Source organism: Lynx rufus, unplaced genomic scaffold (assembly GCF_022079265.1).
Source record: "Lynx rufus isolate CCGP_SWC_20201006 ecotype Redwood Valley unplaced genomic scaffold, mLynRuf1.p SCAF_14, whole genome shotgun sequence".
Classification (NCBI taxonomy): Eukaryota; Metazoa; Chordata; class Mammalia; order Carnivora; family Felidae; genus Lynx; species Lynx rufus.
This window is the reverse complement of record NW_025814828.1, coordinates 35037087-35064268: the sequence shown is the minus strand read 5'-3', so window position 1 is coordinate 35064268 and position 27182 is coordinate 35037087. Positions and strand designations below refer to the sequence as shown.

General features: G+C 54.9%; 1 protein-coding gene across 9 annotated transcripts in view; it reads left to right on the top strand.

Moving 5' to 3' along the window:
• Nucleotides 1-26138, top strand: part of BCOR (BCL6 corepressor) — a 44257-nt gene extending 18119 nt beyond the window's left edge. For 2 of the 9 annotated variants that reach the window (XM_047076072.1, XM_047076073.1), the window contains exons 2-17: nucleotides 1631-1756; nucleotides 3106-3184; nucleotides 4186-7032; nucleotides 7704-7757; nucleotides 8237-8423; nucleotides 14282-14542; nucleotides 14924-15268; nucleotides 15814-16139; nucleotides 16448-16702; nucleotides 20993-21159; nucleotides 21876-21986; nucleotides 22750-22895; nucleotides 23360-23437; nucleotides 23631-23787; nucleotides 24944-25231; nucleotides 25549-26138. In XM_047076072.1, the coding sequence (XP_046932028.1) occupies nucleotides 1671-1756; nucleotides 3106-3184; nucleotides 4186-7032; nucleotides 7704-7757; nucleotides 8237-8423; nucleotides 14282-14542; nucleotides 14924-15268; nucleotides 15814-16139; nucleotides 16448-16702; nucleotides 20993-21159; nucleotides 21876-21986; nucleotides 22750-22895; nucleotides 23360-23437; nucleotides 23631-23787; nucleotides 24944-25231; nucleotides 25549-25588 (5427 nt within the window). In that variant the 5' untranslated portion in view covers nucleotides 1631-1670 and the 3' untranslated portion in view covers nucleotides 25589-26138. Of the gene's footprint in view, nucleotides 1-1630; nucleotides 1757-3105; nucleotides 3185-4185; nucleotides 7033-7703; nucleotides 7758-8236; nucleotides 8424-14281; nucleotides 14543-14923; nucleotides 15269-15813; nucleotides 16140-16447; nucleotides 16703-20992; nucleotides 21160-21875; nucleotides 21987-22749; nucleotides 22896-23359; nucleotides 23438-23630; nucleotides 23788-24943 lie in introns of all 9 variants that reach the window. The other 7 variants (XM_047076076.1, XM_047076074.1, XM_047076079.1 and 4 more) reach the window with 7 other exon arrangements.
• Nucleotides 26139-27182: the final 1044 nt, after the last annotated feature.

The following is a 27182-nucleotide window of genomic DNA, read 5'->3' as shown; positions in this document are numbered from 1 at the left end:
CCGACAGAACCTTCTTTAGGGACCCCAGTTTGTCTTTTTGGGGCACCGCAGCTAGCCCATCGGAAACGCCTCTGTCTCGAGAAAGAGACACTTCCTAGGCAAGTCGTGCGCTCGGAATCCCACCAGGCCTGCTACAACTGCAGATTTCTGCCTCCTCCTCCTCCTCCTCCTCCTCCTCCTCCTCTTCCTCCTCCTCCTCTTCCTCCTCCTCCTCCAGCCTCATTGTTGAGCTCCAACTCTGAGCCCTGGTGTCTGTGTGTGTGGCTCTTGATTAACAGACGGTGTTCCATGTATAGGGGGCCGACGGGGATACTGGTGGACAAAAGGCCTAGTTAGGACAAAGAAATGCCGAGGGCTAGCCTAGCCCTGGCTCTTGGAGTCTGGTCTCCCAGGTGCCTCCCCCACCTCTACCCTCAGTTACTCTCCGAAAGAGTCCCCGGACCCGGTGCCTCCAGCCCAGCCGACCTGGCAGTCTGCTCCTTGTGCTCAAGTGTAAAAGCGAGCATTTGCATATTTTTCCCTGCTAACAAAGGAAATGTGTCGAGTTAGGGAACATTTGGGCTTTCGGAAACTGTGTGGGTGGGTGTGTGAGGGAGGAGAAAGAAAAGTTCCCCCGACGATCTGCACACCAGTGTTTCCACACTCAGATTTGGGTCCCACGTAAGGATGCCATGGCCCGGCCCGGACAAGGGGGATGACGATGTGTTTGTGAGTGGGGTTGGGGGGGGGCGGGGGGAGATTGCCGAGGGCCATCGGTCCCAGGCATTAAAGGCTCCCCTACTTATTAACCCAGCATTTAACAGCAGGATATGGGCTGAAGCGCAGTCAAAAGAAACGGCTCAACCTCCAAAGAGCAATTAAAATCCTGCACGAGGATAAATCACGCGCCGTGATAATCCTGTTAATAAAATGCAGCTTGTCCTGACCCTTCACTCATGCAGCAAACTAGAATGTGATGTGGGTGGGGGTGGTGGGCAGAGAAGGTAAGGCAGGGCGGGGAGAGGTGCTCTCCCCTCCCCTGCCTGGGCAGCCTCCCCCTCCCCGTGGGTGGAAAATGGGTGCCTTTTGCCCGCTCCCAGCGTGCCAGTGGCTCGCAGCCCGGCAGCCTGGGCTGCTAAGACTTCTGCGCTCGCTAATGATTTCTTGTCCCCAGTGAGCAGGCGTCATTGAATTACTCAACCGCCTCCCTCTGCAGCTCCCAGGCCAAACCACCCAGGCAAAACCACCCGGGTTCGGCGCTTAATCTAATCTAGGGCCGGGTGGGATGGTTCACCAGCCCACCGACTCTTTTTAACCCTCCATCCAGATACTGCACTGCCAAGTGTGTTCCCGAAGGCTGGGAAAGGAGAAGGGAGGCCAGCGGGCAGGCCGAGGCGGCCAGGGGTGGTGGTGATGTGTGCGGCACCTGGACCCCTCCCCGCCCGCCAGGGAGTTGCGTGCGGTCAGCCCGGGACCCTCTGGGTCAGGTGTGCCCCATCCATCCTGGACATCCGTAGGACATCGAGTACGACGTGCCCTCCTGAGTCTGCGCTCTGTATGAATTGCTTGGAAAGACAGCCTCTCCGGTTCCTTCTTTGGCTCTTCTTTAGTCAACCTCCTGGAATTTTTTTTTTTTTTTTTTTTTTAACAGACTAGACGCTTGAAGAAAAGCTGCCATCCAAGAAGACGACATGCTTTCAGCAACCCCCCTGTATGGGAACGTTCACAGCTGGATGAACAGCGAGAGGGTCCGCATGTGTGGGATCAACGAAGACAGGTGAGTGGGCCTGTCTGGCTGGGGCCCGGGGAGAGAGGGTGGGTGCCCTCCCCTCCCCCTCCCCCTCCCCCCCCTCCCCCCAAGCTCCTGAGCAGGGCCCATGCGGAAGCCCCCCTCACCTTCTCAAAGCCAGAGTGGGCGCAAAAGGGGTGGGGGGAGAAAGATCTCCCGCCTAGCCGGCGGCCCTTGATTTACAGTTTTAACAGGCAACCCGGCTCAGCGAAGCATTGCCGCCCTTTAAAAGATTAGCCCCTAAAGCGGCCTTTCAGTGCACTTTCGTCCTTAATTTATTATTTCATATTTATGAAGGAGAATTAATCCCAGTCTATATGCTGCTTTAACTCTAAATGTCAGGAGTGTGGGCCCAGGTGGATCGGCATTCGATGTGCTTTTAAAACAAATAGTTTGCTCAGTAATAAATGGGGAGATAGCCACCCCTCACTTCCTTTAAGCCCAGGGTCTCTCGGTGTCCTCTGCTGGGTGTTCAGTGAGGCCCTCGGCTCCTGGTCTCAATCCCCCGACAGCTCTCTTACGCTTCCTAATCCGTAATTTTGGAGCGTGGGGTAGGGGCGGCTAAGCGGTAGATGATTGAAGCTGCTGTTCGGGGTATCCGCTGCTGCTTGTCAGCGATTTCATCCTGGGGAGTTGCAAGTTGGCACTGAGCGCTTTCTTTATCGATGCCGTCTGATAACAAGTCCCAGGGCAGCCGCAGCAGCCTGGCACAGGTGTGCGGCTTTCTCGGGAGCCTAGAGCAGCTGGCATTTGTATGATATTCGTGTGTCTCCCCCCCCCCCCCCCCGTCATTTTGATAAAGGCAGTCAAATATGGCTTCATTATCACCATGGAAACCGGTGGTGTAGAACAGGGTCCCTAAACTTTGTTTGGGGAAAACTTTTCGAAAGCCTGCCTTCGTGAGGAACGCAGAAGTGATGGATGCGGCCAGCCGGGAGACTCCGGCCTTGTGTGTCTTTCCACTTTGGCGTTTGGCCATTGGACTCCCTAACGTCTGCCCTCAGGTAGAACCTGGAAGGGTCGGCTCGCACAGCCTACTTGGCCTCTTGGGAGAAGGCGTCGCGCAGGATCTTAATTTCTGCGTCCTCCACCTTGGGGGACGTATTTGTGACTTCACGTCCCCGTTGTGCCCTGCCTTTCCTTTGTTTTCTCCCAGCCCAGTTGAATCACCATTTGGGGACAACTTTCAGTGCGGGCCATTGGTGAGGAATGTTTTTGTGAGGGCGGTTTGAAAAATGGAGCTTACTAGAAGCCGGTCTCTCCTGGGGCCATCTACGTACGGAAAGATGCGTTAAGCAAGGAACGCTTTCACGAAGTTGGTGTGTCCTTTTAAATAGGAAAATTCCTGTAAATGATGGTGACGCTTCAAAGGCCAGACTGGAACTAAGGGAAGAGAATCCCTTGAACCACAACGTGGTAAGAGATTAATGGCTTCTGTTGACGGGCTATCTGAATATCAGTGATCTGTAATCAATCGTGCATTAATTTGCATGCCATTAAAGGGCCTTTTGGGGGGGCGGGGCGGGGCTGTTTCAGGGCAGGGCTGAGTAGAATGTGCCCTCCTCAGGCCCTCACCCAAGCTCTTCTCCGCTCGCCTTCTTGGCCCTTACGCTCCGTTTGGCACGCTGGCCACTTATGTCCGAGCCGTGTAGTGACTGGTGGGATGCGTGCCTCCCTTCCTTCGATAAGCTGCGTGCCACATCAGTGCTCCCTGGAGCTGGATAAATTTCCAGCCTCCGAGGAGACCCTTAGGGTTTGCTTTTCCAGTAAAATATGAAACACAGAACCGTCTTCAGACAGCAGGGAGAGGAAGTCAAAAGACACAACCACAGTTTGACCCATGGCCTCTTTATTGATTTAGAAATGAGACCGCCAAAGTCCTCCTTCCCTGCTGTCCCACTGAAGATTGTTTTCTTGTTATGTTAAATCATAATGCTTCCCTGCGTCCAGCCAAAAAAAAAAAAAACCCCAACCCGGTAAGCACCGCCCCCACCCCCAACCTAACAGGCCTGGGAGGCTCAGGTCGGTACCCCATGGGGGGCGGCGCTAAGAGGACTGGAGCTGGTGTCCTCTCTGTAGCAGCAGAGAATTTTTGCTGAGAAGGTGAATTTTCCAGAGTTAATAGATGACTGAATTTAATGTATGGGCCCCAAGTCTAAAGGGATCAACCTTTTACAGGCTTTCAGGATACTAGTTGAACCGAGGTGAGAAGGCGGCCGGGCGGGCGGGCGGGCGGCAAAGGCCTTTGGAGAAGTGGGCAGGGGGTCGCAGGCCCCGTGGGACCTGTCTTTTTAACCCTTTCTGCTCAGACGGCAAGGCTGATGGCACATTGAGCTAGATGGCGGTTTCTCTTCGGGATGGGCCCTGCCGCTTTGAATGCTCGTCTCGAGTCACACCCGTGTTGTTCTTCCGTAAAGGTGGATGCCACTACTGGTCATAGGATCGATGGCCTGGCAGCACTGAGCATGGACCGCACTGGCCTGATCCGGGAAGGGCTTCGCGTCCCCGGCAACATCGTCTACTCTAGCTTGTGCGGACTGGGCTCCGAGAAAGGTCGGGAGGCTGCCGCGAGCACGCTAGGTGGTCTCGGGTTCTCTTCTGAGAGAAATCCAGAAATGCAGTTCAAACCGAACACCCCCGAGACCGTGGAGGCTTCCGCCGTCTCGGGAAAGCCCCCAAACGGCTTCAGTGCTATATATAAGACACCACCCGGAATACAAAAAAGTGCTGTGCCCACAGCCGAAACACTGGGCTTGGACAGGCCTGCCAGCGACAAACAGAGCCCTCTCAACATCAATGGTGCTAGTTACCTGCGGCTGCCCTGGGTCAATCCCTACATGGAGGGGGCCACTCCAGCCATCTACCCGTTCCTTGACTCGCCAAATAAGTATTCACTGAACATGTACAAGGCCTTGCTACCTCAGCAGTCCTACAGCTTGGCCCAGCCGCTGTATTCTCCGGTCTGCACCAACGGGGAGCGCTTTCTCTACCTGCCGCCGCCTCACTACGTCAGTCCCCACATCCCGTCGTCCCTGGCTTCGCCCATGAGGCTCTCGACGCCTTCGGCCTCCCCGGCCATCCCACCTCTGGTCCACTGCGCAGACAAAAGCCTGCCCTGGAAGATGGGCGTCAGTCCCGGGAACCCCGTCGATTCCCACGCCTATCCCCACATCCAGAACAGTAAACAGCCTAGGGTGCCCTCCGCCAAGGCGGTCACCAGTGGCCTGCCCGGGGACACAGCCCTCCTGTTGCCCCCCTCGCCCCGGCCTTCACCCCGCGTCCACCTGCCCCCCCAGCCCACTGCAGACTCCTACTCCGAATTTCACAAGCACTACGCCAGGATCTCCACGTCACCGTCCGTCACCCTGTCAAAGCCATACATGACGGTCAGCAGTGAGTTCCCCTCGGCCAGGCTCTCCAACGGCAAGTATCCTAAGACTCCGGAAGGGACCGACAGTGCCCAGCCGGTTCCCGGGCACCCCCGGAAAACAGCAGGTCAAGACAGAAAAGACGGGGGCTCGCCGCCTCTGTTGGAGAAGCAGACGGTTACCAAAGACGTCACCGATAAGCCCCTCGACTTGTCTGCTAAAGTGGTAGATGTCGATGCTTCCAAAGCTGACCACATGAAAAAGATGGCTCCCACGGTCCTCGTGCACAGCAGAGCTGGAAGCGGCTTAGTGCTGTCCGGAAGCGAGATTCCGAAAGAAACATTATCTCCTCCCGGAAGCGGCTGTGCTATCTATAGATCTGAAATCATTAGCACGGCTCCCTCGTCCTGGGTGGTGCCCGGGCCGAGCCCTAACGACGAGAACAATGGCAAAAACGTGCCGCCGAAAAACAAGGCCTTGGACTGGGCCATACCACAGCAGCGGAGTTCATCGTGTCCCCGCATGGGCGGCACCGACGCCGTGGTCGCTAACGTCGCAGGGTCGGTATCGAGCGCGGGCCGCCCAGCCTCCGCGTCGCCTGCGCCAAATGCCACCGCAGACGGCTGCAAGACCGGCAGGAGCTCCATGGACACCACGCCGTCCGTCATTCAGCACGTGGGCCAGCCCCCGAGCACGCCGGCCAAGCACGGCGGCAGCACCGGCAGCAAGGGTGCCAAAGCCAGCAACCCGGAGCCGAGCTTCAAAGCGAACGAGAATGGCCTCCCGCCGAGCTCGATATTTCTGTCTCCAAGTGAGGCTTTCAGGTCCCCACCGATCCCCTACCCCAGGAGTTACCTCCCTTACCCAGCGCCCGAGGGCATTGCTATCAGTCCCCTCTCCTTACACGGCAAGGGACCCGTCTACCCCCACCCGGTTTTGTTGCCCAACGGCAGTCTCTTTCCCGGGCACCTTGCCCCAAAGCCCGGACTGCCCTACGGGCTGCCCACAGGCCGGCCGGAGTTTGTCACCTACCAGGACGCACTGGGGTTGGGCATGGTGCATCCCATGTTGATACCTCACACGCCCATCGAGATCACGAAAGACGAGAAGCCAGAGAGGAGGTCCCGCTCCCACGAGAGAGCCCGCTATGAGGACCCGACGCTCCGGAACCGGTTTTCCGAGATGCTGGAAGCTAGCGGCACGAAGTTACACCAGGACGTCCCCGCCGCCGACAAGAGCCTAAAGCCGAGCCCCGGCTGGAGTCAAGGGAAGACGGTCGTCAAGAGCGACAAGCTTGTCTACGTAGACCTTCTCCGCGAAGAGCCGGAGGCCAAAACTGACGCCAACGGGTCCAAACCGGGCTTCGCGGCGGAGAGCGTGGGCCAGAGCGCCGAGCCCGCCAAGCCCCCGGCCGACCCGGCCCTGCAGCCACACCGCGATTTCATCGCCCTGAGAGAGGAGTTGGGGCGCATCAGCGATTTCCACGAAGCTTACGCGTTCAAACAGGCCCCGGGCCAGTCAGTCTTCAGCCTGAGCAAGGAGAACGTTCCAGCGGGGACCAACAAGGAGAACCTGGGGATGCCGGTGGCGACTCCCTTCCTGGAGCCGACTCTGGGGAGCGATGGCCCTGCTGTGACTTTCGGTAAAACCCAAGAGGATCCCAAACCATTTTGCGTGGGCAGTGCCCCACCGAGCGTGGACGTCGCCCCCACCTATACCAAAGATGGAGCCGATGAGGCGGAATCGAACGATGGCAAAGTTCTGAAACCGAAGCCGTCGAAGCTGGCAAAGAGGATCGCCAACTCCGCCGGTTACGTGGGTGACCGATTCAAGTGTGTCACTACCGAACTGTATGCAGATTCCAGCCAGCTCAGCCGGGAGCAGCGGGCCCTGCAGGTGAGCGCCCCCCCACCCGAATCTCAGGAACTCTACCAGTTGTCAGTTCTTTTTTTTTTAATGTGGAAAGAGGATTGGGGGAGTGTGGTAGGGCAGGACGCCAGGCAGATTTGGTTAATGGAGCTTATGGTAAATGTAAATGTATGAAATGTGTCCAGTAAGGGGACGTGAGCGGTAGCTCTTAGGAGGTTCGCGTGTCTGGATACTTGAAGTTATTCTGTAGATAATATTAAGGGAACGCCACTCAGCTGCTGCTAACAGAAGTGGTAATTGTTGCAAAGGATATCGAAAGACTGCATGATGTTTGCCTATCAGTTGCTTTGAATTCTCTGCCATTACTGTACGTTAACAAATAGTACCTGTAGCCGCTGAGAATGCCTTATGTGAGACTTGGTGGAGGTGTAGAACAGCCGCATGTCTGTGGGATTCGTGCGATTTCTCTCACAAAAAAAAAAAAAAAAAAAAGCTCGCTTAAAGGGATAGAGTATGTGTTTAACTTGCTAGCGAATGATAGATGTTGTATAGGCATTTCCTTAAGATATTTTACTTTTCATTAAAAGATAAATACAGCCAAATTGTTTTTGCAATGTTAAGAAAAAAATTGGTTTATGCTTATAAAAATGGATGAAGTTATCTAAATGATCCATTGAGTGCCCATTTTAATTACATAGATGGAAGGATTACAAGAGGACAGTATTTTATGTCTCCCCGCTGCTTACTGTGAGGTCAGTTCTTCAAATTTTTATTACTAGAATCTTACATAAACCTTTTGAGTTAAATTTCATTTCCAAATATACAAAGGGAAGTTTGTGGGCCATGGTCGTCTTTATTCATTGTGCATTTTGTTTTCTTTTCTGTTGTGTTTTTTTTTTTGTTTTCTTTGCGTTGTGTTTTTGTTTTGTTTTATTTACCTTCGAAAGAGAATGTCTCTATGCAGTGGTGTATGTATGGATGTACATGCACGGCACATATATATCTATACACATATGGCTTTACGAGTAAAGAATGTGCGATTACTTACGTATAGATACTCATAAATTTTTATCTATTACATTTTAAAATATCTCCGCTGTATCATAAATTGTGGTTGGCTTTGGGCAAACTTTTCTTTGAACATACTTTCCTTTAAGGTAAGGCACACGAAATAGCTTTTATGGTAAGGTGTTGTGTTTTTTTTTTTTTTCCATCTCCGTTCTCTTTCTAGCGTGCAATGATGCGCTTCTCAGAGCTGGAGATGAAAGAGAGAGAAGGTGGCCACCCAACAGCCAAAGACTCCGAGGTGTGCAAATTCAGCCCCGCTGACTGGGAGAGGTTGAAAGGAAATCCGGACAAAAAGCCAAAGTCGGTCGCCCTGGAAGAGGCCATTGCCGACCAGAATGACAATGAGAGATGTAAGTAAACCCCGGCAGCCTACGTGTGGTGCCGCGTCGGTGGGAACAGCGGGCCACCGCTCCCAGGGCTGACGGAGGGGACAGGAAGCAATTCACTGCTAGGGCCCGACGTCCAGCGGGTTGCTCAGAGAAATGGGCCGCCCTTCCCGTCCAAGGGAGCCAAGGGCCAATTGTCCTTTTGACCGTGGTGGCATCCAGGAATGAGGCACCTACCGACGATTATTTCCTGGGACACCTCTCCTTTTCCAGAGAAGCACCGGTCCTGTAGTCAGTAACAGCCTGGGACGATATAAGCGGCAGAATGACAGCGGGAGATGTAAATGTGGCACGTATGTTACGTTCTGTTTTGTAGCAGGTACAGATAGGGTTTCTTTTCTCTTCCTGTTCTTTCTTTCTTTCTGGTAGCAGTGGAATGATCCTTCCAGCCAGAGGCACCCCCCCCCACACACACACACACCCAGTGACAGTCTCGTATTCCCCCTCCAAAAGCAGTGGTTTTGGTAAAATGAGATGGGGCGGGGGGGGGGGGGGAGCGAAGGCAACATAGAGATGAGATGACTGTTTTCTGCGGCAGGTTCGTCTGCCATCGTTAGATGTCGACGGCACGATCCGAGGGCGTGGTGTAAATGAGCGCGTTCTTCCCACCACACCGAGGTTGTGTTCTGTTTTGGAGGCAAAATGGGGAGAGAGCTAGTGCTTTTGTGAATGAGGGCTGCTGGCTGAACGTCAAGTAGACGATGGGTGCAGAACCCTCGTGACGCGGGACAGTCCGGGATGGCGGGTGCATCGTGTGAGCTCTGTGCTGTTGGACGTCACGGGCGGGGCGTTCCCGCACACACGCGGTTCGTGGGCGTCTGGTGGAGTTGGGGAGGCTTTGCGGTCCAGGAGAGCTTGCTTCTCGCTGCCTGGGGCACAGCCCCCTCCTCCGTCCACCCGCCAGTCCGCCTTGGGGTCAGACAGTGGCCTGTGGCCAGGTTTCTGGATAGGCCCACCCACCAGGGCCGGTTTGTTTCACGTGAGTCTCAAAGAAGGGAGTTTCGGTGGCGAGTCAGTGGCGGGTCCTCTGATGTACCTGGAGTGAAGATTTCCTTACTCCCCCCGCTCATGGCGTTGATAGGCAGACCTGGAGAGTCTGGGCCGCCCTTGAGTAAAGCAGCAGAGAACGCCTTCCCCTTTGCGCGCGCTCACCCTGGGCATCTGGGTAACTTGCCTTTTTTTCTGACGTGCCTCATAAGGCCGGCTCTTGGGGAAATCTCTCAGGGAGACCTTGTAGAAGTGGACAAGGCCAAGTTAATGGGTAGGTGCTTCTCTGAGGAGAGGGAACTACCCGTGCCCGACACTCCCTCTTTGCTCTGGGTGCACTGAGAGGTAGGCCGGAGGAAGGGAGTGGGAAGTTAGCCAGCCCGGAGTCTTCTTGACCTTTGTCTGGTTTTTCAGTCCGATGGCCAGACCCGGCTTCACATCGCAGCGGCCTCACCCCGGCCGTCTTCCCAGGGAAGTTTATGTCCCTCCTCGTCTTTCCTGCGGAACCTAGAGACGAGCATCAGACTAGGCCAATGGGGAGCAGAGCTCTGACGCCTCCGAAAGGCCTCCCTTCTGCCCTCCCCTGAGTCCGTCCAGGCTCCGACCAGTGGGTACTGTTCCTGGAGCACCCAGGACATGGCCCGGCAAGGCCTAAATCGTCCCCGAGGGCAGGAAGGGGATAGAGGAGCGGGGGGGAGGGGGGCTCACTTGTAAAGACTGGGGCGACCAAGGAGGTGGGTCCCCGTCCCCAATCTTCTGGGGGACCTGTGGTTTGTGTTGGTCAAGAGGAATAACTTGGAAGAGCCGTTGGTTGTCTTTGCTGCCATCTCCTCATCCAGGGGACGGCAGGTGCTAGATTCATCCGGCCGCAAATTAACGGGCCTTCTTGTCCTTTTGGCCTTCGTGTCTCATGTCTTCATGTCCCGTGTGGGCTCAGGCCCTGCTTCACAGTTGGTTCTCTCCTCGCGGGTGTCCGTGTGGCCGAAGGTGGAGCTGTGAGCACGTGAGACGTGGGGCAGGGATCTGGGGTAGGCAGGGGTGATGAAGAAGGTACGAGATGCCGTCCCTCTTCCAAAGCAGCCCCCCACTCCTGCGGACCCCAGGAGCTTCTAACCTGGTGGGTGCTTCCTGTGTGGCCTCTGCCTCCCAGGCGTTCGGTATGCACTCGTTGGGAGGGGCTGGCCTGAGAAGAGTGAATTAAGTTGAAAACACCGCGGCCGGGATTTTCGTTTATGCTTTATGATAGTAGGCGTGGCTGAATTAAGTTTTTATTTGAGAAGGTCAACAGAGGACCTAGGCGGGTTCTCAAGCTTGGAACTTTGCTGAGGGTCCCCTCCCCATCAGTGGCATTTCGAAGGGGGGGGGCGGGGAGGACAAGGAGACCTTGGTCCCTTCCCTCGTGAACTGGGAGTGGCCGTCTCCCTTGCCAGCCACTTGGCTGGGGCAGACCCAGGACCTGCTCAGTGGCCGTGCCTGGGCAGGAACTGGAGGAAGCCTCAGTCAAAGGGCTTCACGAAACTTCTCTTTGGCCGAGCCGCCTGCATGTTGATGAACTACGCTGAGTTTGAAACCGCGATTCCCCATGCTGCTTTGTGGAGGGCGTAAGTTTCCACAAGGTTAGCCTTTGCTTGAGGTGTCACAGTTATCTGCAGAGCAGGGAATTTCCATCATGGGGAACCCTCCCACCTTGTTTAGGGCTGACTGGTCATGGCTCAACGGTGGCGAGGGTGCTTTGTTGCCACGGTGACTTGTAAATGTTGCCATGGCGATGCTTCTTTGAGGTGGTGCTATGGCACAACCATGATAAATTATGGGATGTATGGTCCATGAGTCACGTGACCACACTGCAGGGACCAAGTGTTAAACCACGAACAACAGAGCCACATTCGCATCCGCTTGGATCAAATGACCAAGAGCACATAGCTTCCCACGTTTAGAAGGGACCAGGTGGTGGAGTGGGTAGTTAGGACCCCTGTGTATCTGGCTCTCCATCTCCTTTGCTTTCAAGGGTAATCCCGGCAGCTGTGGCTAGAATAGTCTCATCGAGGAGCTCCCGGCAGATCAGGTGTGTGACATGGCACGTGTCCCCCATAGCTGGTTGGCCACGTGTATCTAGGGCAGTCATGGCGGGTGCTCTTTAGGATTATTAATTACTGGCCTGGGTAAGGTCGTGGCGCATGAGGTCTTGGGCACGGTAGGGGGGGCAGTTTCCCTCGGCTGAACTGGGATCTTTGCCCTGAGAGGCTCGGGAGTTGTGGGAAGGATGGATGGACCTAGTTTGGGGAAAGATCCTTTCGCCAAATGGGGACGAAAGCAGCTCAGCTACGTTGCGTGGGTGGGTGATCTCAGTGAACCACGGCTCCCCATCCCGGCGGGTGAAGGGGAAGGCTGTTGTGCGCCTGTAGGGCTGCTGTCCTTCGGCGAGGAAGGGGAGACGAGGTCTCCGGTCGGTCACGGCCTGCTGACACGGTGAAAGGCCAGGTAGGGGAGAATAGAACCGAGCTGCACTGTGGGAAGTTGGCAGCGAGGGCCAACGCGCCCGGAAATCCCTCTCCCCGAGCAAGACGCGCCTCTTTCGCCGGATAGGGCCCGTAACAGATACAGGTGATTTCGAGACCTGCAGCTAAGATGTCAAATGTAGAAGCGGAATCTGAAGCACTCGGGGGCGAAGAGAGGCTTAAACCGATCGGGGCACATCGCAGGTCACCGGCTGAGCTTTTCTGCCTGATTGTGACCCTAGAAGGCATCCGTCATCTCCCGATTACCCCTGCTTTCAGCCCACTTCGTTTGAACCATCTTTCCTACCTAAGGGTGGGGGAGGCGGATACACTGAATTGACTTTAAAATTGCACACGGTGGTTCTTGAGCTAGCCCTTATATCTGTACACTGATCCCCAGCGCCTCCCACGGGGCTTTCGGGGAAGGCTGGTTGGACCAGGAACGTCAAATGGTGTTAACCAGGAGGGCTCACATGTTAACATCTCATGCATACAGGGCTAACACTCAAGCCTAGCCTGACAGTCTTGGCATCCCGTCCGTTAAAGTGATTTCTCCGGCCTTTCCGTTAGCTGGGCTCGTGCTGTTCATGGAGCCCACCCCCGGGAGGCAGCTCACCGGCGGGAGGAGAGCTCGCAGCAGTGTTCCCACTTTACAACCGAAGGGGGGACCGCGTTGTCAAGGAGCGCTGTTACCGCCAGAGCGGTTAAGAGGGTCACAGCGCGGCAGGCATGCGAGTCACAGCCTGTCCCCTTTGCTCGCCTGGGCCAAACCCAGTCCGCCGGTCATCCCGGCTGCATCGCCCGGAAGCATGGGTCAGAGGCTTGCGCGGGCTTCCTGCCGCCGCCACTGAGCTTTGTGTTGGGACACTGCCGTGACAGAAGACCCACGTGGGCAGGTCCTTCCACCGTTGACAGCTCAGGCTAGCCGAGGCCAGGGTGAAATTCCCCCCCCACCCCACCCCCCACAACGGAGTGCCACTGAATGCTGCCGATGCCCCCAAGGAAAGTCTGATCAGGGGACCAGCTGGGCTGGTCAGGAGCGGGAGTGATATTTGAAGTGGCCTAGGCGGGGGAAGGAGGAGGAATGGGGTCCGCATATGATGAGTGTGTTTATGACTTCCTGTGGAAATGGACTTGAGCAGTTCTGCTCAGTGTTACCATCGAGATACTGAACTCCCGCTCCTTAACGTCACAGTGATGGTTACAAAACTATTCAGGGATTAGAAGAAATGGGACCAAAGCCGTCGATGAGCCATTTCTTAGGCTGGAGCAAAAGCAGCGCGTGACGTTGGGCCGAGCCGATTTAAGGGCACCAAAGGGGGCGGATCCTTGCGTTTGGAATGTCCCTAGATGTTTGCGTGTGAAGGAAGGCATGGAAGGAGTGCCGGGTTGGGTCCCCGTGGGTGTGCATGGTGTCACCCAGGTGTTGGAGTAAAACACTACACTTTTTTCACTCTGCAGATGTCAGAAAGACCGAGGGGAGTGTGGTAATCAGGTTGAGTTCTTTGAAATTGCCTTTGACCCTTCTGGGGCACGTGGGTGGCTCAATCAGTTACGCGTCTGACTTCGGTTCAGGTCATGATCCCACAGTTCGAGTGTTCGAGCCCCGCATCAGCCTCCTCGCTGACTGTGCAGAGGCTGCTTGGGATTCTCTCTTCCCCTCTCTCTGCCCCCCCCCACCCCCGCCACTCTCTCAAAAGAAAGAAACCTAAAAAAAAGAAAAAAGAAATTGCCTTTGACTCTTGTGTGCACACCAGGAAGCCTCTCCTTGGCTTCCCCAGGCTCGTCTTCCCCGCTTGGTCCCCCAGCTTCCCTGCCTGCCAACACACTCCTTCCCCAGCCCTCTCTCTTCCCCGTCTCCCCTGTCGACCCAAGGGAACATTGCTGCTGTCCCTTCTGCAGATGACGCGGCGGCGCTATTCGTTCTGTTTATTACACAGCTTTCCTTTGATTTCAAAATAATGCCTTCAGCAAATGATTCCGGAGAGATTTCTTGGGTCAGCCCTGGCTTGGTTGGGTCTTGCTGCGGGGTCACTTGCCCCCCGCGGGACAGGGCCCTGGAAGGGACCTGAGCATCACTGAAGTTGTGAGGATGCCTCGTCTCCCGACTCTCTTTGTGCCCCAACTATAAAAAGGTAGAAAGAGAAAGCCGAGGGTGGTGTGTGCCTCCCTTTTGAGACGTTGTATTTCTGCGGGTTTTGTGCCGCCAACGCGTGAGGCCCCCGGTCTTCCAAAGAACGGTCGGTTGGTGGCGGACGACCGTGGGCATGGAGGTCCTGCCTTCCCGTGGTGACCTTCGGGCCTTCATCGCTCGTATTCCTGTCTCCCGTCCGCCAGGCGAATACAGTGCTGGAAACAAACACGATCCCTTTGAAGCGCCGGAGGACAAAGATCTTCCCGTGGAGAAATACTTCGTGGACAGGCAGCCTGCGAGCGAGCCCCCCGCCGACCAGGCGGCCGGGGACATGCCACACAGCCCCACCCTCCGGCTGGACAGAAAGCGCAAAGTCTCAGGTGACAGCAACCACACCGAGACCGCAGCGGAAGACCTGCCGGAGGACCCTCTGCTGAAAGCCAAGCGAAGACGGGTCTCCAAAGGTGAGCTCGGTCGGCTTCGACTGCCTGCGCACGCGGCCAGAGGTGGACGGACATGACGTGTGCCGCGCACCCCGGCCGCAGGGCGCCCAGGGGGAGTCCTAATGCGGAGCAGTGGAGACCCCCCCACCCCCACCCCCCGTTCCCGCCCCGGAGCCCTGGGGAAGCCGCTCACCCTTGCCCCAAAGCCAGATGCAAGGAGCTCCAGCCCCAAGACGGCCAAAGATGAACAGGCCCCCTCCCAAGACTTGGTGACAGCCCTCGGGCGGAGGCTGTGACCACTCCCCTCCCCTCCCCCACCCCCCATTAGTGATGCTTAAGACAGTTTGTTCCCCCCCCTCCCCAGGGGGCTTGTTGATTAATTTGTAGTTATTTCTCCATTAGATGACTGGCCTGAGAGGGAAATGACAAACAGTTCCTCTAACTACTTAGAAGACCCACATTATAGTGAGCTGACCAACCTGAAGGTGTGCATTGAATTAACAGGGCTCCATCCTAAAAAGCAACGCCACTTGCTGCACCTTAGAGAACGGTGGGAGCAGCAGGTGTCGGCAGCAGAGAGCAAACCTGGCCGGCAGGGCAGGAAGGAAGTGACCCAGGCAGTTCAGCCTGAGGTCACTGCCCAGGGCAATAACAGCCCCGAAGAGAAACCTGGCAGGAAAAGGGCAGAGGCCAAAGGCAACAGAAGCTGGTCGGAGGAGTCCCTCAAATCCAGTGACAACGAACAAGGTACGCGGAGGCCACCCCGTGACCGCCCGCCCCGCTCGCGGAGGGTGGGTCACCTGCCTGGGGAAGGGCGCCATAGAAAATGGACTGATTGTAGGATGTAGGATGTGGCGGGCGGGGAGTTCTCTCGGGAGGTCCTTCCAGCCTCCCCACTTCCCTGCAGAAAGGGCAAGCCTGGGTGACCCCGCGGGCCCGCCAGCACCCCGGTGGCAGCCTCAGGCTGTGGCCGATGGCTAGGTGCTGAGCACCCAGGCCCCCCACGGGTTGGGGGTGGCAGGTCCGGGAAGGGCTGGCTTGTGCCCTCTTGTCCCGGCCCTCCGGAGAAACTTGCCGCTTGGCGTTTCGTGGGTTAACCTATTTGCCGTTTGAATGTGGGATAATTAAAATATTAATGCTTTGGAAACATAATTGGTATATCTTTAAAAACTGAAGCCGCTCCAGTGATCAGTGCTAACAATGGGCTTTTCTTTCCGCACCGGCTACAACCGTGTAACGCCTGCTTCTTCTCCCCCTCCCTCCTTCCCGCCCGCCACCCCCTCCGGATTTAGGCTTGCCTGTGTTCTCCGGCTCTCCGCCCATGAAGAGCCTTTCATCCACCAATGCAAGCGGCAAAAAGCAGCCTCCGCCAAGCTGCGCGCCAGCCTCGAGGCCGCCTGCCAAACAGCAGAAAATTAAAGAAAGCCAGAAGACAGATGTGCTGTGCACAGACGAAGAAGAAGATTGCCAGGCTGCCTCCCTGCTGCAGAAATACACCGACAACAGCGAGAAACCATCCGGGAAGAGACTGTGCAAAACCAAGCATTTGATCCCTCCGGAGCCCAGGCAGGGCTTGTCGCTGACCGGAGACTACTATGTGGAGAACACTGACGGCAAGGTACCTCTTGCCCCCTGCTTCTCGGCTTCTGGGGACAAAGCTTTCCTTTTCCCAGGTTCCCCTCCCAAAACGTCACTCCCCCATCCTAGGGGCCACGTCTCCTGGGTGGTGGCCAAGTTTCAAACTAGTTAAGAATGAAACCCTTCCCCCCAGCCTCCCTCCACTCCACAGCCCCCCTCCCCCAAACAAACGGAAAGGGGAAAGTGCCTCCCCCACTCGGGTTTGTAACTTGCGGGGAGGAGGGGAAGAGACGCGGGTGCTGGCTGGAAGGCCGGCTTAACCACGAGCGCTGCCTGGTTTTGTGATAGGTGACCGTCCGGAGGTTCAGAAAGCGGCCCGAGCCCAGTTCCGACTACGATTTGTCACCGGCCAAGCAGGACCAGAAGCCCTTCGACCGTTTGCAACAACTGCTGCCGGCTTCCCAGTCTTCCCAGCTGCCGCGCTCAAGCTCCCCTCCCGAGACCACCCAGTCGCGCCCGATGCCGCCAGAAGCACGGAGACTTATTGTCAATAAGAACGCAGGCGAGACCCTCCTGCAGCGGGCAGCCCGGCTTGGCTACGAGGTGAGCGTCCTTGGGGGTGCCCGGATTCCAAGAGCCTGGGCTGTCGCTCCTCGAGGCTGGGGTGGGGGTGGGGGGGGTGGGGTGCCCTGGCTGAGCCGGGCAGGGTCTCGAAGGGTCTCGGAGCCCAGCGCCCCTCCCCTCCCCCATCAGGGGCTGGGCTGGGTATTCCAGCAGGATGTTTGCATTAGCCCCACTCGCGTTCCGACTCTTTGCTGGCTTGTTCAATCGCCATGTGAAAAGAAAGGCCTCTCTGATGTTCAGTTCGTGTTCAGGCAGGTAGGCTGCTTCGGCATCCTCCAGTCTCGCTCACTTATCTCTGATATAAAATCTGACATAACCCAGGGCTTGGCGACTGGGGGAATTTTAATGAGCCCTTTTGGATTCTGATTAGCAAGGGGGAGAGAAGTTATTAGCTCTATTTTGGGTTGCTTGCGCTGTTTCTCGGGCAAAGCGGTGCCCCTGTGGGGAGCGGGGCGGGAAATGTCTGGGCAGGGGTAGGGGGTTGGTGGGGGAGGGGGGCGGACCCGAAGAGTGAAGAGTCTTTTATGTGAGAGGGCGAGGGAGCCTGAGGGCTGCTGAGGAGGAGGAGGAGGAGGAGGAGGAGGAGGAGCAGGAGCAGGAGCGGGACTCAGGCCTAAGACTCACTGCCCCCTCCCCCACCCTGCTCCTCTCCAAGACTGGCTTACGTCGGAGCTGCCCTCTGAGATAGATGACCCCCTCTGCCCTGTGCGGCTCCCCCACCACACTTGTCAGATGAAATTGTGATGTAATAGCCCACAGGGCAAAGGCATTTTTTATGCTGGCATCAGCCCTCTGGGAGTTGAATGGTGAAAATAAAACGGGGCTCAGCAGGCGGAGTGTGGAGCTTGGAGGTGTGGCCGAGGGCTGCGGTGGCAGGGCTCTGCCGGGGGCTCCCGGGATTTGCCGAAGTCCTGGCCCCCACAGCCTGACCAGCTCTGTGCTTCCATCCGTTGTGGGGGCGGGGGGGCTCTTGTCGGTGTGACCGCCTTGACCCCCAAGCCAGCCCGTCCCCTGCCCCATTTGCTCGTTGGTGAAATGTGCTGTCGTTTGTACGGTCGTGTCTTTTCTGGAGATGTCCAGATTACCTGGAGGGAGCTCTCTGGGATGATTTTTAGTTCGGGAAGGTGAAACCCACGGGGCGGCCCCAGAGGAAGCCTCACCTGAGGGCTGGAGGGGGAGCAGGAGGGCAGCGGGCTCCACCCCTCGGTGGAGGGCGGTGGAGGGCGGGGCTCCCAGCCTCACCTTTGATCTTGACATTTCCACCAGTCTCCCTTTCAGACCAGGGACGGACCCTGGTTGGTCCTCTGAGGAAGTTTGCATTTTGGTTTTCGTGGAACCAGTGGGTCTGAGCCCTGGACCAAGGAGCGCTTACTTGATCCAGACGTTTGTAAGCTACCTAAAGGGCCTTCGATGGCACGTGAAGCCGTAGAAGTGTTTATGTCAGGACGACCGGGGTTTTTTCTCCCCCCTTCACATGTAAAGTTCAATATGTAATTTGCACAGATCAGCGGTTCGGATGCTGAACATTTTAACTACCGACTTTTAACTTCCAACTTCCCAGGATTTCTCCAGGCAGGACTTAAAATGTTTCGATGATGGCCAGTTAGATGTGGTGGGCTAAAACTTTGAAAGGTGAAGGACAATTTGTTTAACCCCGTAAAGGTGTGTTTCACGAAGGCACTGACTTGGGAAGGCCTTCCTGAAGTTAGTCTTTCCCACTGTCATTTTCTGCTGAGCTGGACATACTATGTGAAAGCAAAAGGCTGTCCAAGCTTTGTGTTGTGTTTATCTGGTTCTTAAGGTTCAGAAGCACCCTCTGTGTTAAATAGACCACGTGCATGGCCAGAGACGTTCAAACCTTTCCCTTCCGGTAAAAAGGTTTCTGTTTCTTAGGCTAAAATGCCAATGTGCAGCCACATGCTTGTGCGTTTAGTGGTGATGGTTAAATTTTCTATGAATTGAATAAATCATGTTTTTAAAAAAGTTAATGAGGCATTTAATTAATTAACAATGTCGGGTTTATGGCCTTTATGGTTACATTTTGCGGTTAATGGCATACGGCTTATAGCCGCTTAACAGAGAATTGTCCAACAAAAACAGTTTGATTTTGTTTGGAAATGGGTGGGCTGCCCTTCGAACAGTCCCATTTCTAGTGTGGAAAATAAACCAAGAACCGTACTGGGGAGACCAACTTGCCCAGCCTCTTCACCATTGTCTCTGTTGGTGACAGCGGTGGCCAGCCTATAGAGGCCGCCGCCGTCCCAGCTAAGAGAGAGCGGTTAGCCTGCTCGACCCCCTAACCGAGAGAGCCTGGCGTCGGGATGGGATGCTCGTCACAGCACGATTGCACCCCCCTCGCAGGGGCCCTCTTGGGCCTTCTCAATCTTCCTAGCTGACCAGGTACCAAAAGACTGGAGCCATAGGTCTAGGGTTTCATGTGAATTGAACTTGGGCTCCAACCTCTCCGGACCTCTATTTCGAAACCCGAGTGTTGAACGAGAATAGTACCGCCTTCCCTTCCTGAGGTCTCCTAGATGACCGCGGGATAACAGATGACATACTCATTTGGGGAGAGGGAGAAGTCCTTTGTAAACGGCGATAGCCACACGGCTCAGTTGGGGCAGCCCACGTCAAAGAGTTTGACCTGGCCGTCGGGTTACTACTGCCTTCCCCACCACCCTCCAGGAAAAGAGGGTTGACTTACCCATCAGCTTTGTCCTTTCATTTCTAGGTACCCTCAGATCCGTCCAGTAGCGACAAAGGTTTCCAGGTGAAGGCCATAGTTGTCAGAGCAAATAAACCCTGGGTTGATAGGACACCGGGCCGGCCGCCGGGCCGCGGGTAAATTGATCTGTGCACAGCGGTGGTGCTCAGACCTGATCCCAGAGCCACGTGACGGGGCCTCTCCCTGGCTGGGGCACACAACTCATTAGCTTGCAGCCGTCCACTCGAGTCTGGCTAGTGAGGGCCTGCTAAAAGAGCAGCAGCTTCATGCGGTATCCTGGATACGAGGGCTCAGGGCAGGTGGCCTGGGAGCCCAGAGGATTGTGGGCTTCCTGGCAGGTTAGGGTCTGAACGAAGACACTCATTTGTTGGCCACACCTTCTTTCTTCCTCCTCCTGTTTTGGAAGGGAGCTGCCTCAGTCGCCTGAAGCAGCAGGGCCACAACGGCCAGGTTTACCAGCGTGCGATATTAGGTCCCCAGGGTGAGCATATGGAACCTTCCGGTTAGCTCCCAAGGAAGCGGTCGCTTTTGATTGATGGGTCCTAGAAAGGCCACGAAAGGTTTTCAGGTCCCACCTTACATCTGTGGGCGGCTGGAATGACCCCTGTTTGAGGTTTAACAGATGAGTTATTTAAAAGTTGTCACCGGGAGGCCTGCTCTGACCCCAGCCAGCTCCCTCTTACCAAGTAGACCACGTGTGGGCAGGCCCCGCCTACCCCCAGCTCTCGGGACCTGACGGCTCTCTGCTGGACATGACTTGTAGGAGAACAGTGTAGTGTGTTTTCTGGTGGCAAATGCTGTTCCGTGTGTTTGAAAACTTTCTTAATCAAGGTAATAAAACACTGAATAAATTACTGCTCTGCTTACCGGGAGCAGTTCATATTAATATTTTAATACACCAAAGAAGTCAGATTAATAACAGTGATTCTAATGCAAACCGTTGACACAGAATACCTTCCTCGAAGGGGGAAGGGTAGACTTGTTTTATTTAGTTCTTGAGACGCGTAGGCGGCAGTGTGTGGTATGTCGGATGCTCATCTTTAACTTCGGTAAATCCGTAAATATCATATCGATTCCGCTCCGAGGGGGGTGGAGCGAGGTAACGTATAGGGCGGGGGTTGTTTGAAGAATTTCGTGTCCCTTCTTGATGTTTTCTGTGGTGCAAAGAGTGTCTCTTTTACCCTACTTACCCTGCAAGCGGGAGCGTGGGAGGACCTGGCTAACCTAACCGGCCACCCCTCCCTCGCTACGTGAAGGAATGTTCTCCGGCTGATTTAATCTCTGCGCGTCGGTCGTCCATGCTTTCATCCAGACTTGCGTTGTTCTCCACTACCACCTACTGAATGGGCCCGTTCAATCTTTGTCACACATGCCCTCACCCCCTCACCGACACGTCCACCGTCTGCCCACCCCGCGGTGGCTCTCGGGCCCGGGGGGGGGGCGTGCCTTTGAAAGAAGGCACTGACGGGCTCTGGAGAGGTCACCCTTGGAAGGTTCGCCGTGTGATGATGGATGATGGCATCCCTCTCCCCCTCTCCCCGCAGGAAGTGGTCTTGTACTGCCTGGAGAACAAGATTTGTGACGTGAACCATCGAGACAACGCGGGTTACTGTGCCCTGCACGAGGCTTGTGCCAGGGGGTGGCTCAACATTGTGCGACACCTCCTTGAATATGGCGCGGACGTCAACTGCAGTGCCCAGGACGGAACAAGGTCAGTGGCGGTGGTTCTCAGGGCATGTGGAAAACCCCCAGAAGGAAAGATAGATAGAGACTGATATGTAAGCACGCGGACAGCAGAGTCCTCGAATGGAATGGAACAGACCTTTCTGGCAAATTTCGATAGAACGTTAACAGTTAGTAACGTTCCCCTGGACAGAAGTCCCTGAAAATGTCGGAGCCTTCACGAATAATCGCAGGTGTTGCCTTTGAAGACCCTGGACTTATTGTCAGCAGTTTTTCTTAACGTGTCTTTTATTTTTGACGGAGAGCACGAGCGGGGGAGGGGCAGATAGAGAGGGATACAGAGGATCCCAAGCAGGCTCCTCCCTGACAGCAGAGAGCCCGATGCGGGGCTCGAACTCACGAACCGTGAGATCATGACCTGAGCCGAAGTCGGATGCCCCATGTCAGCATGTATTAAAGCACTGTATTTAAAATAGACGTGAGTTGAAAGTCCCAGGAGTACAGACAGAGGGCCAGAGGCCACTGGCTCCGTAGGACCCGCTTTGTCCACTCACATCCCCAGGCCTGTCCCCTACCCTGCCCTTGACCTCGGTTTGTTGGTCAGAGGCCCAGGTCTGAGTCAGCCCAAGCATCTTCCTGGTTGTGTGCATGGGATGCCACCAGGAGGCGGGGCATAGGGCTTTCCTGACAGGCATAAAATTAGCAAAACTGAAAGGTATTTGGTGTTTCGTGATTTTCAAATAGCCTTCCCTCAGGACGGGACTGTGGGCAACCGCCTGACCCCAGTGGACACCGGCCGGAAGAGTGTGTACCCTCCCAAGGTCTCACCCCAGGGACTCTGCTTCTGGGCCAGAGGTTTGATCATTGATCTCTAAGCTGCTGACATGCGCCTTTCAGGAAAGGCTCCACTTCGTACCTAGTTTCTTTTTGAAAAAAGGAGTAGGCTTGGGCCACCTGGGTGGCTCAGTCGGTTGAGCGCCTGACTTCGGCTCAGGTCACGATCTCGCGGTTTGTGAGTCCAAGCCCCGCGTCGGGCTCTGTGCTGACGGCTCAAAGCCTGGAGCCTGCCTCGGATTCGGTGTCTCCCTCTTTCTGCCCCTCCCCCACTCACACTCACTCTCTCTCTCTCTCTCTCTCTCTCTCTCTCAAAAAGAAACATTTAAAAAAAGGAATAAGCTTTTCTTTTTTCTTTTTTTAATGGTATAACAATTGCTTGGTGTTTTGGCTTCCATAATGGTGCGATTCCTCCCCCCCCCCCCATAAATTCTCTTTTTCCAGTCTGTCCCTGCTTAAGTTCATTGAAAATGATTTCCTTTGGGCTTGAGTTCCTCCTGGGGTCCTGGGTTAAAAATAGACTTGCAGTTGAGAATTAGGCCTGAAATGTGTCCCTTCACCTGCCTTGTAAGGGGTTAAGTACAGACATCACAACAGAGTGCTTCGTTGCTTGACCTCGGGCCACTCACGGTGCCTCAGTTCCCCTGTCCGGAATGGCAGAGGCAGGCGCACACCTTGGTGAAATGCCCCCCCCCCCCCCCCGGGAAGCTTGGCCCGCGCGTAGCCAGTCTTGCACGTTGTCAGAGGCAAGCACACGTGTAATCCCGCCGCGTGTCTCTCCTAGACCTCTCCACGATGCCGTCGAGAACGATCACTTGGAAATCGTCCGTTTGCTCCTCTCTTATGGTGCTGACCCCACTTTGGCTACGTACTCAGGTAGAACCATCATGAAAATGACCCACAGCGAGCTTATGGAAAAGTTTTTAACAGGTACGACAGAGTTCAAGACGTGGGCTTACTACTCAACCATTTAGATGGCTTCTTTGCGCGTTTCTGTCCAGGGAATACCACTCAGTCGTGGGGCCCACCCTCGTTTACCTTAAGTCATACTTCCTGGGGAAAGTGAGTGTATCAGAGAAGGGATACGAAATTCAAAGACAAGATACACACTCTTAATTTGCTTTCGAGGGCTGAGAAAATGCGTAGCTGGCCCGTCTAGGTTTTTTGGTGGGCTCCAGGGGCAGTGAGGGTGGCCCGTCTGTCCGGAAGGCAGGTGGACAGGTATGCAGGTCCTGGTCTGATGTGGCAGAGAACCGGGTGTTGGCAGCAGGGCACAAAGGGGGCGCTGTGGGATAGCCGGGAAGTCGCATGCCAGGCCTGACGGTAAAATGCCCCCGAAAGCGGCCAGCATTTGATTCTCCCCAGCGGGTTTTATCTTGCTTTTCTCCCTCCAGATTATTTAAATGACCTACAGGGTCGCAGTGACGAAGATTCCAATGGCTCCTGGGAGTTCTATGGCAGCGCTGTGTGCGGTGAGCCGTTGTTCCTTCTGGTTCGGTGGGAAGTGAAGGAGTTTTCTGTGCTGTGGGCGAGGGGCGGTGGGCAGTGGGCGCCACGAGCAGGGCCGACTTGGGGAAAGAGTTTTTCACGGCGTCCTCTTTCGACAAGAGCTGATACCTCGCGGTGGCTTATTGATTTCTCTCTCTCTCGTTTGCCCTGCATTAGAGCCAGATGACGAAAGCGGATATGACGTTTTGGCAAACCCCCCGGGGCCGGAGGACCAGGATGACGACGATGAGGCCTACAGCGACGTGTTTGAATTTGAGTTCTCAGAAAGCCCCCTCTTACCGTGTTATAACATCCAAGTGTCCGTCGCTCAGGGGTGAGCATTGAGCATGGCCATCACTTGCTCGTGGACTAGTTAGGCTGCTCGGCGGCAGGAGTTAGAGACGCCTTTAAGCAGATGGCGGGTGGGTGGGTAGGTGAGTGGATTCCTCGAAGCCCACGAAGCCCACAGCAGGCCTTTCCCAGAAAAGGCGTGGAGGTTGGGAACACAGCACCCCTGGAGCCCAAGGGACGTTGAATTCACTGATCGGAACTTCACAGAAGAGTCCGCAACTTGGATCCTTGGGTCACTAAACTCTTTGGAAAGGGGTCCTCCTTAGGAGTCGCCCCGTCCCGCCCCCGCCCCGCTCCAACAGGCCACCGTAGGGACCTTCCAAGGCATTTGAGGTCTGTTGTTGGCCTATACCCACATGGCCCCTTCTCGTGTGAACTGGGAAACGCGTCCCAGGGCACCTCGGGTCTCGTGTGTCCTCAGATTTGGTCAGATCCAGTCTTGCCCCCGCGGCCAGGCCACTGGGCTGCAACTGACCCATCCCTCGGGGGGTGCGTACATGTCAGGAAACTGTTCTGCTGAAATGTTGACAGAGGTGCTTAACGAGTAACATCCTCCTCACGTATGCTGAGGGTGTACAGAGGGAATGTAACACCTTCCCTCTCAAAAGCGTCACTCCCCAAAGCACTGAGGGGTGGGGGGAGGGGGGAAGAAAGCCAGCCAGCCTTCTGGGTGTCTAACGCTCCGTTCATGGGGGTTGGAGGAGACGAGAGACCAAAGAGGCCTCTGCATCACTGTCAGGCTGGGAGACCGAAGGCTTCCCGCGGTGACGGCAGCGAGGCACTCCCTTGGAGAGTGGTGACCCGAGGTGTGGCCAGAGCTGAGCGAGCAGGTGTTTCACCTGGAAGGTTCTGGCAGCACTGAGATCCCCACCCCTCCCAAGAGAAGGCTCTTTCAGAGGCGCGGTCCCTGCTCCCGTTTAAATCGTCTCTAGACGGTCTCTTCCTAAATCCAGCCGAGTCCAGAGTTGTCGCCGCGTAAAAGTAGATGTCGCAGGGCTGGTGAGACCCGGGGCGGGGGCAGAAGTAACCGCTGGCCTGGCCCAGGGACTCGGCTCCTTGGGGGGGGAGGGTGCGGGGAATAGCGGGGAACGCTTTTAAGTTGGCCGCAGCCTCGAACCGCTCTCCCCTCTCACGCGCAGGCCTCGAAACTGGCTGTTGCTCTCGGACGTGCTCAAGAAACTGAAGATGTCCTCCCGCATATTCCGGTGCAACTTCCCAAATGTGGAAATCGTCACCATCGCAGAGGCAGAGTTTTACCGGCAAGTTTCGGCAAGTCTCCTGTTCTCTTGCTCCAAAGACCTGGAAGCCTTTAACCCCGAAAGCAAGGAGCTCTTAGACCTGGTGGAGTTCACCAGCGAGCTTCAGACTCTGCTGGGCTCGTCCATGGAGTGGCTCCACCCCGGCGACATGGGCTCGGACGACTACTGGTGAGCTCGCCGGGCCCTCCATGTACAGTGTGGTATAGTGTTAATCTTTGTGCATATGTGTCATAATACGACTATTTCTGTAAAGAAAGGACACTATTACATACGAAAATATCTCTTCTTTATATAAGAGAAACGGCTCCAGTCAGAAGGACTTAGAAAACACGATTTCGTTGCTGTCGTTGTTCTTTTCTTTCTAAACGTCTCCGTCAGTTTTTATGAAGTTGTTCTAACGTTTCTTTACTGTTTCGATGCACACACGCTTTGGGATACGTTCGTTTTTACTGGGACTGTTTGTTTTGTTCCATTTCTCTTTTAAGGAGAAAACAAACAATGAAGAAACGGAGTTCCACACTTTGACGCGACGTCACACAGAGCTCCCTCGTCGGAGGGCCACGACTCTTGGGAGTGTGGTCCGAGCCACGCGGCTGGTTTCGGGGAGTGAGTTGGGTGAAGGCGCTTGGCAATTGTTGTACCTTTATGTTTTGTTTACAGAGTACCTGCTCGGGCCAGGTCAATGCTATTGGATGTAATCCGGTAGTGTGTAATATAAATTCAAACCATATCCACACACAACAACTAATTGTATGAAACTTTTATATCCTAATTTAAAAAGCTGTGAAATTAGTTTTCACGCATCAAACCGGATTGTTTATATGTTTAAACATTTTATGCTCTTATTTAAAGAAGACTGAGCTATTTTTTTCTGTACCCTGTAAAATATTGAGAACTAACATAATAATGTCGAGGTTGCTTGGAAATGTACATAAAACTAAAATTTTCTGAATTGTGTGTTTATGTTTGAAATCTGTGTTTTAACTTTGTAAGTAAATTCTCTGCCTTTGTATTTATATTTTACAAAAATTTTCTTAAAAGGCAATAAACCTGTTGCGGAAAGGAGAAAATTGGAGCATCTTGTGTCCTGTGTATTCCTCAAACACATCACTTTTGTCGCGGATGTTTTTTAAGTGACCACGATGGTCCGTTCCCTACAGATGACTTCAGGGGAATATATGGTCCTATAAACCGGTTTGCAGTACTAGGGGCGCCTGGGTGGCTCAGTCGGTTAAGCATCCGGCTCTTGATTTCAGCTCAGGTCATGGTCCCACGGCTCGTGAGACCGAGCCCCAAGTCTGTGCTGGGAGCGCAGAGCCTGCTTGAGATTCTCTCTCTCCCTCCCTCTCTCTCTGCCTCTCCCCTGCTTGTGTGCATACTCTCTGTCTCAAAAATAAACTTCCAAAAAAAAAAAAAAAAGAATACAATTTGGAGTCCTATTCTAACATCTCAATTCGTGGACATATAGGTTGATGTCTCTCAGATCCTTCTCTTCCCCATTTTCTTGGATGCCCTCGTATGGTCGTACGTTGTCTTTGGCCTTGATGGAACATGGTAACTCCATCATGGCCAACCCTTTATCTTTAAGGAGTGGTCCTTCCAGACACCGAGCTGTCCCTTCTCCCTCCGGGCCTCATGTTTTCCATTATCTTTTACCGCTCTTAGTTTTTCTAGCAGTATCCATGCTGGGTTCTATTGGTCGGCACCCAGTTTCTGTCCCACATCCTTTTATGGCCTTCCCTCGTTGCAGAGGCTAGAAGGCTGAAAGCTACCAGACTCTCTTGCAGCTAGGATCTGAACGCCCCTTCGGTTCGGAAGGCAGAGTGAGGTAGAGACCTCTTCCTGCTCTAGTAACGGCTGATAAAAGAGGTCATCCAGACACATTGGCCAGTTGGAGTGACTAGACCAAGCAGACTTCCAACATGGGGTCTTTAGAAGCATCAGTGGTTGCCGAGGCCCGTTTTCGGACGCCTGGATGACAACCCCGGCAGATTGTTCTGGAACCCAGTGGTCCCCCCCCCACCTGAAAGACTCTATAAGCACGCGATTCCTTGTATCAAATCCATTTGTGCTCAGAATGCCCTGAGTACTTTCCAGGCCTGCCTCGGACTCTGAGAAC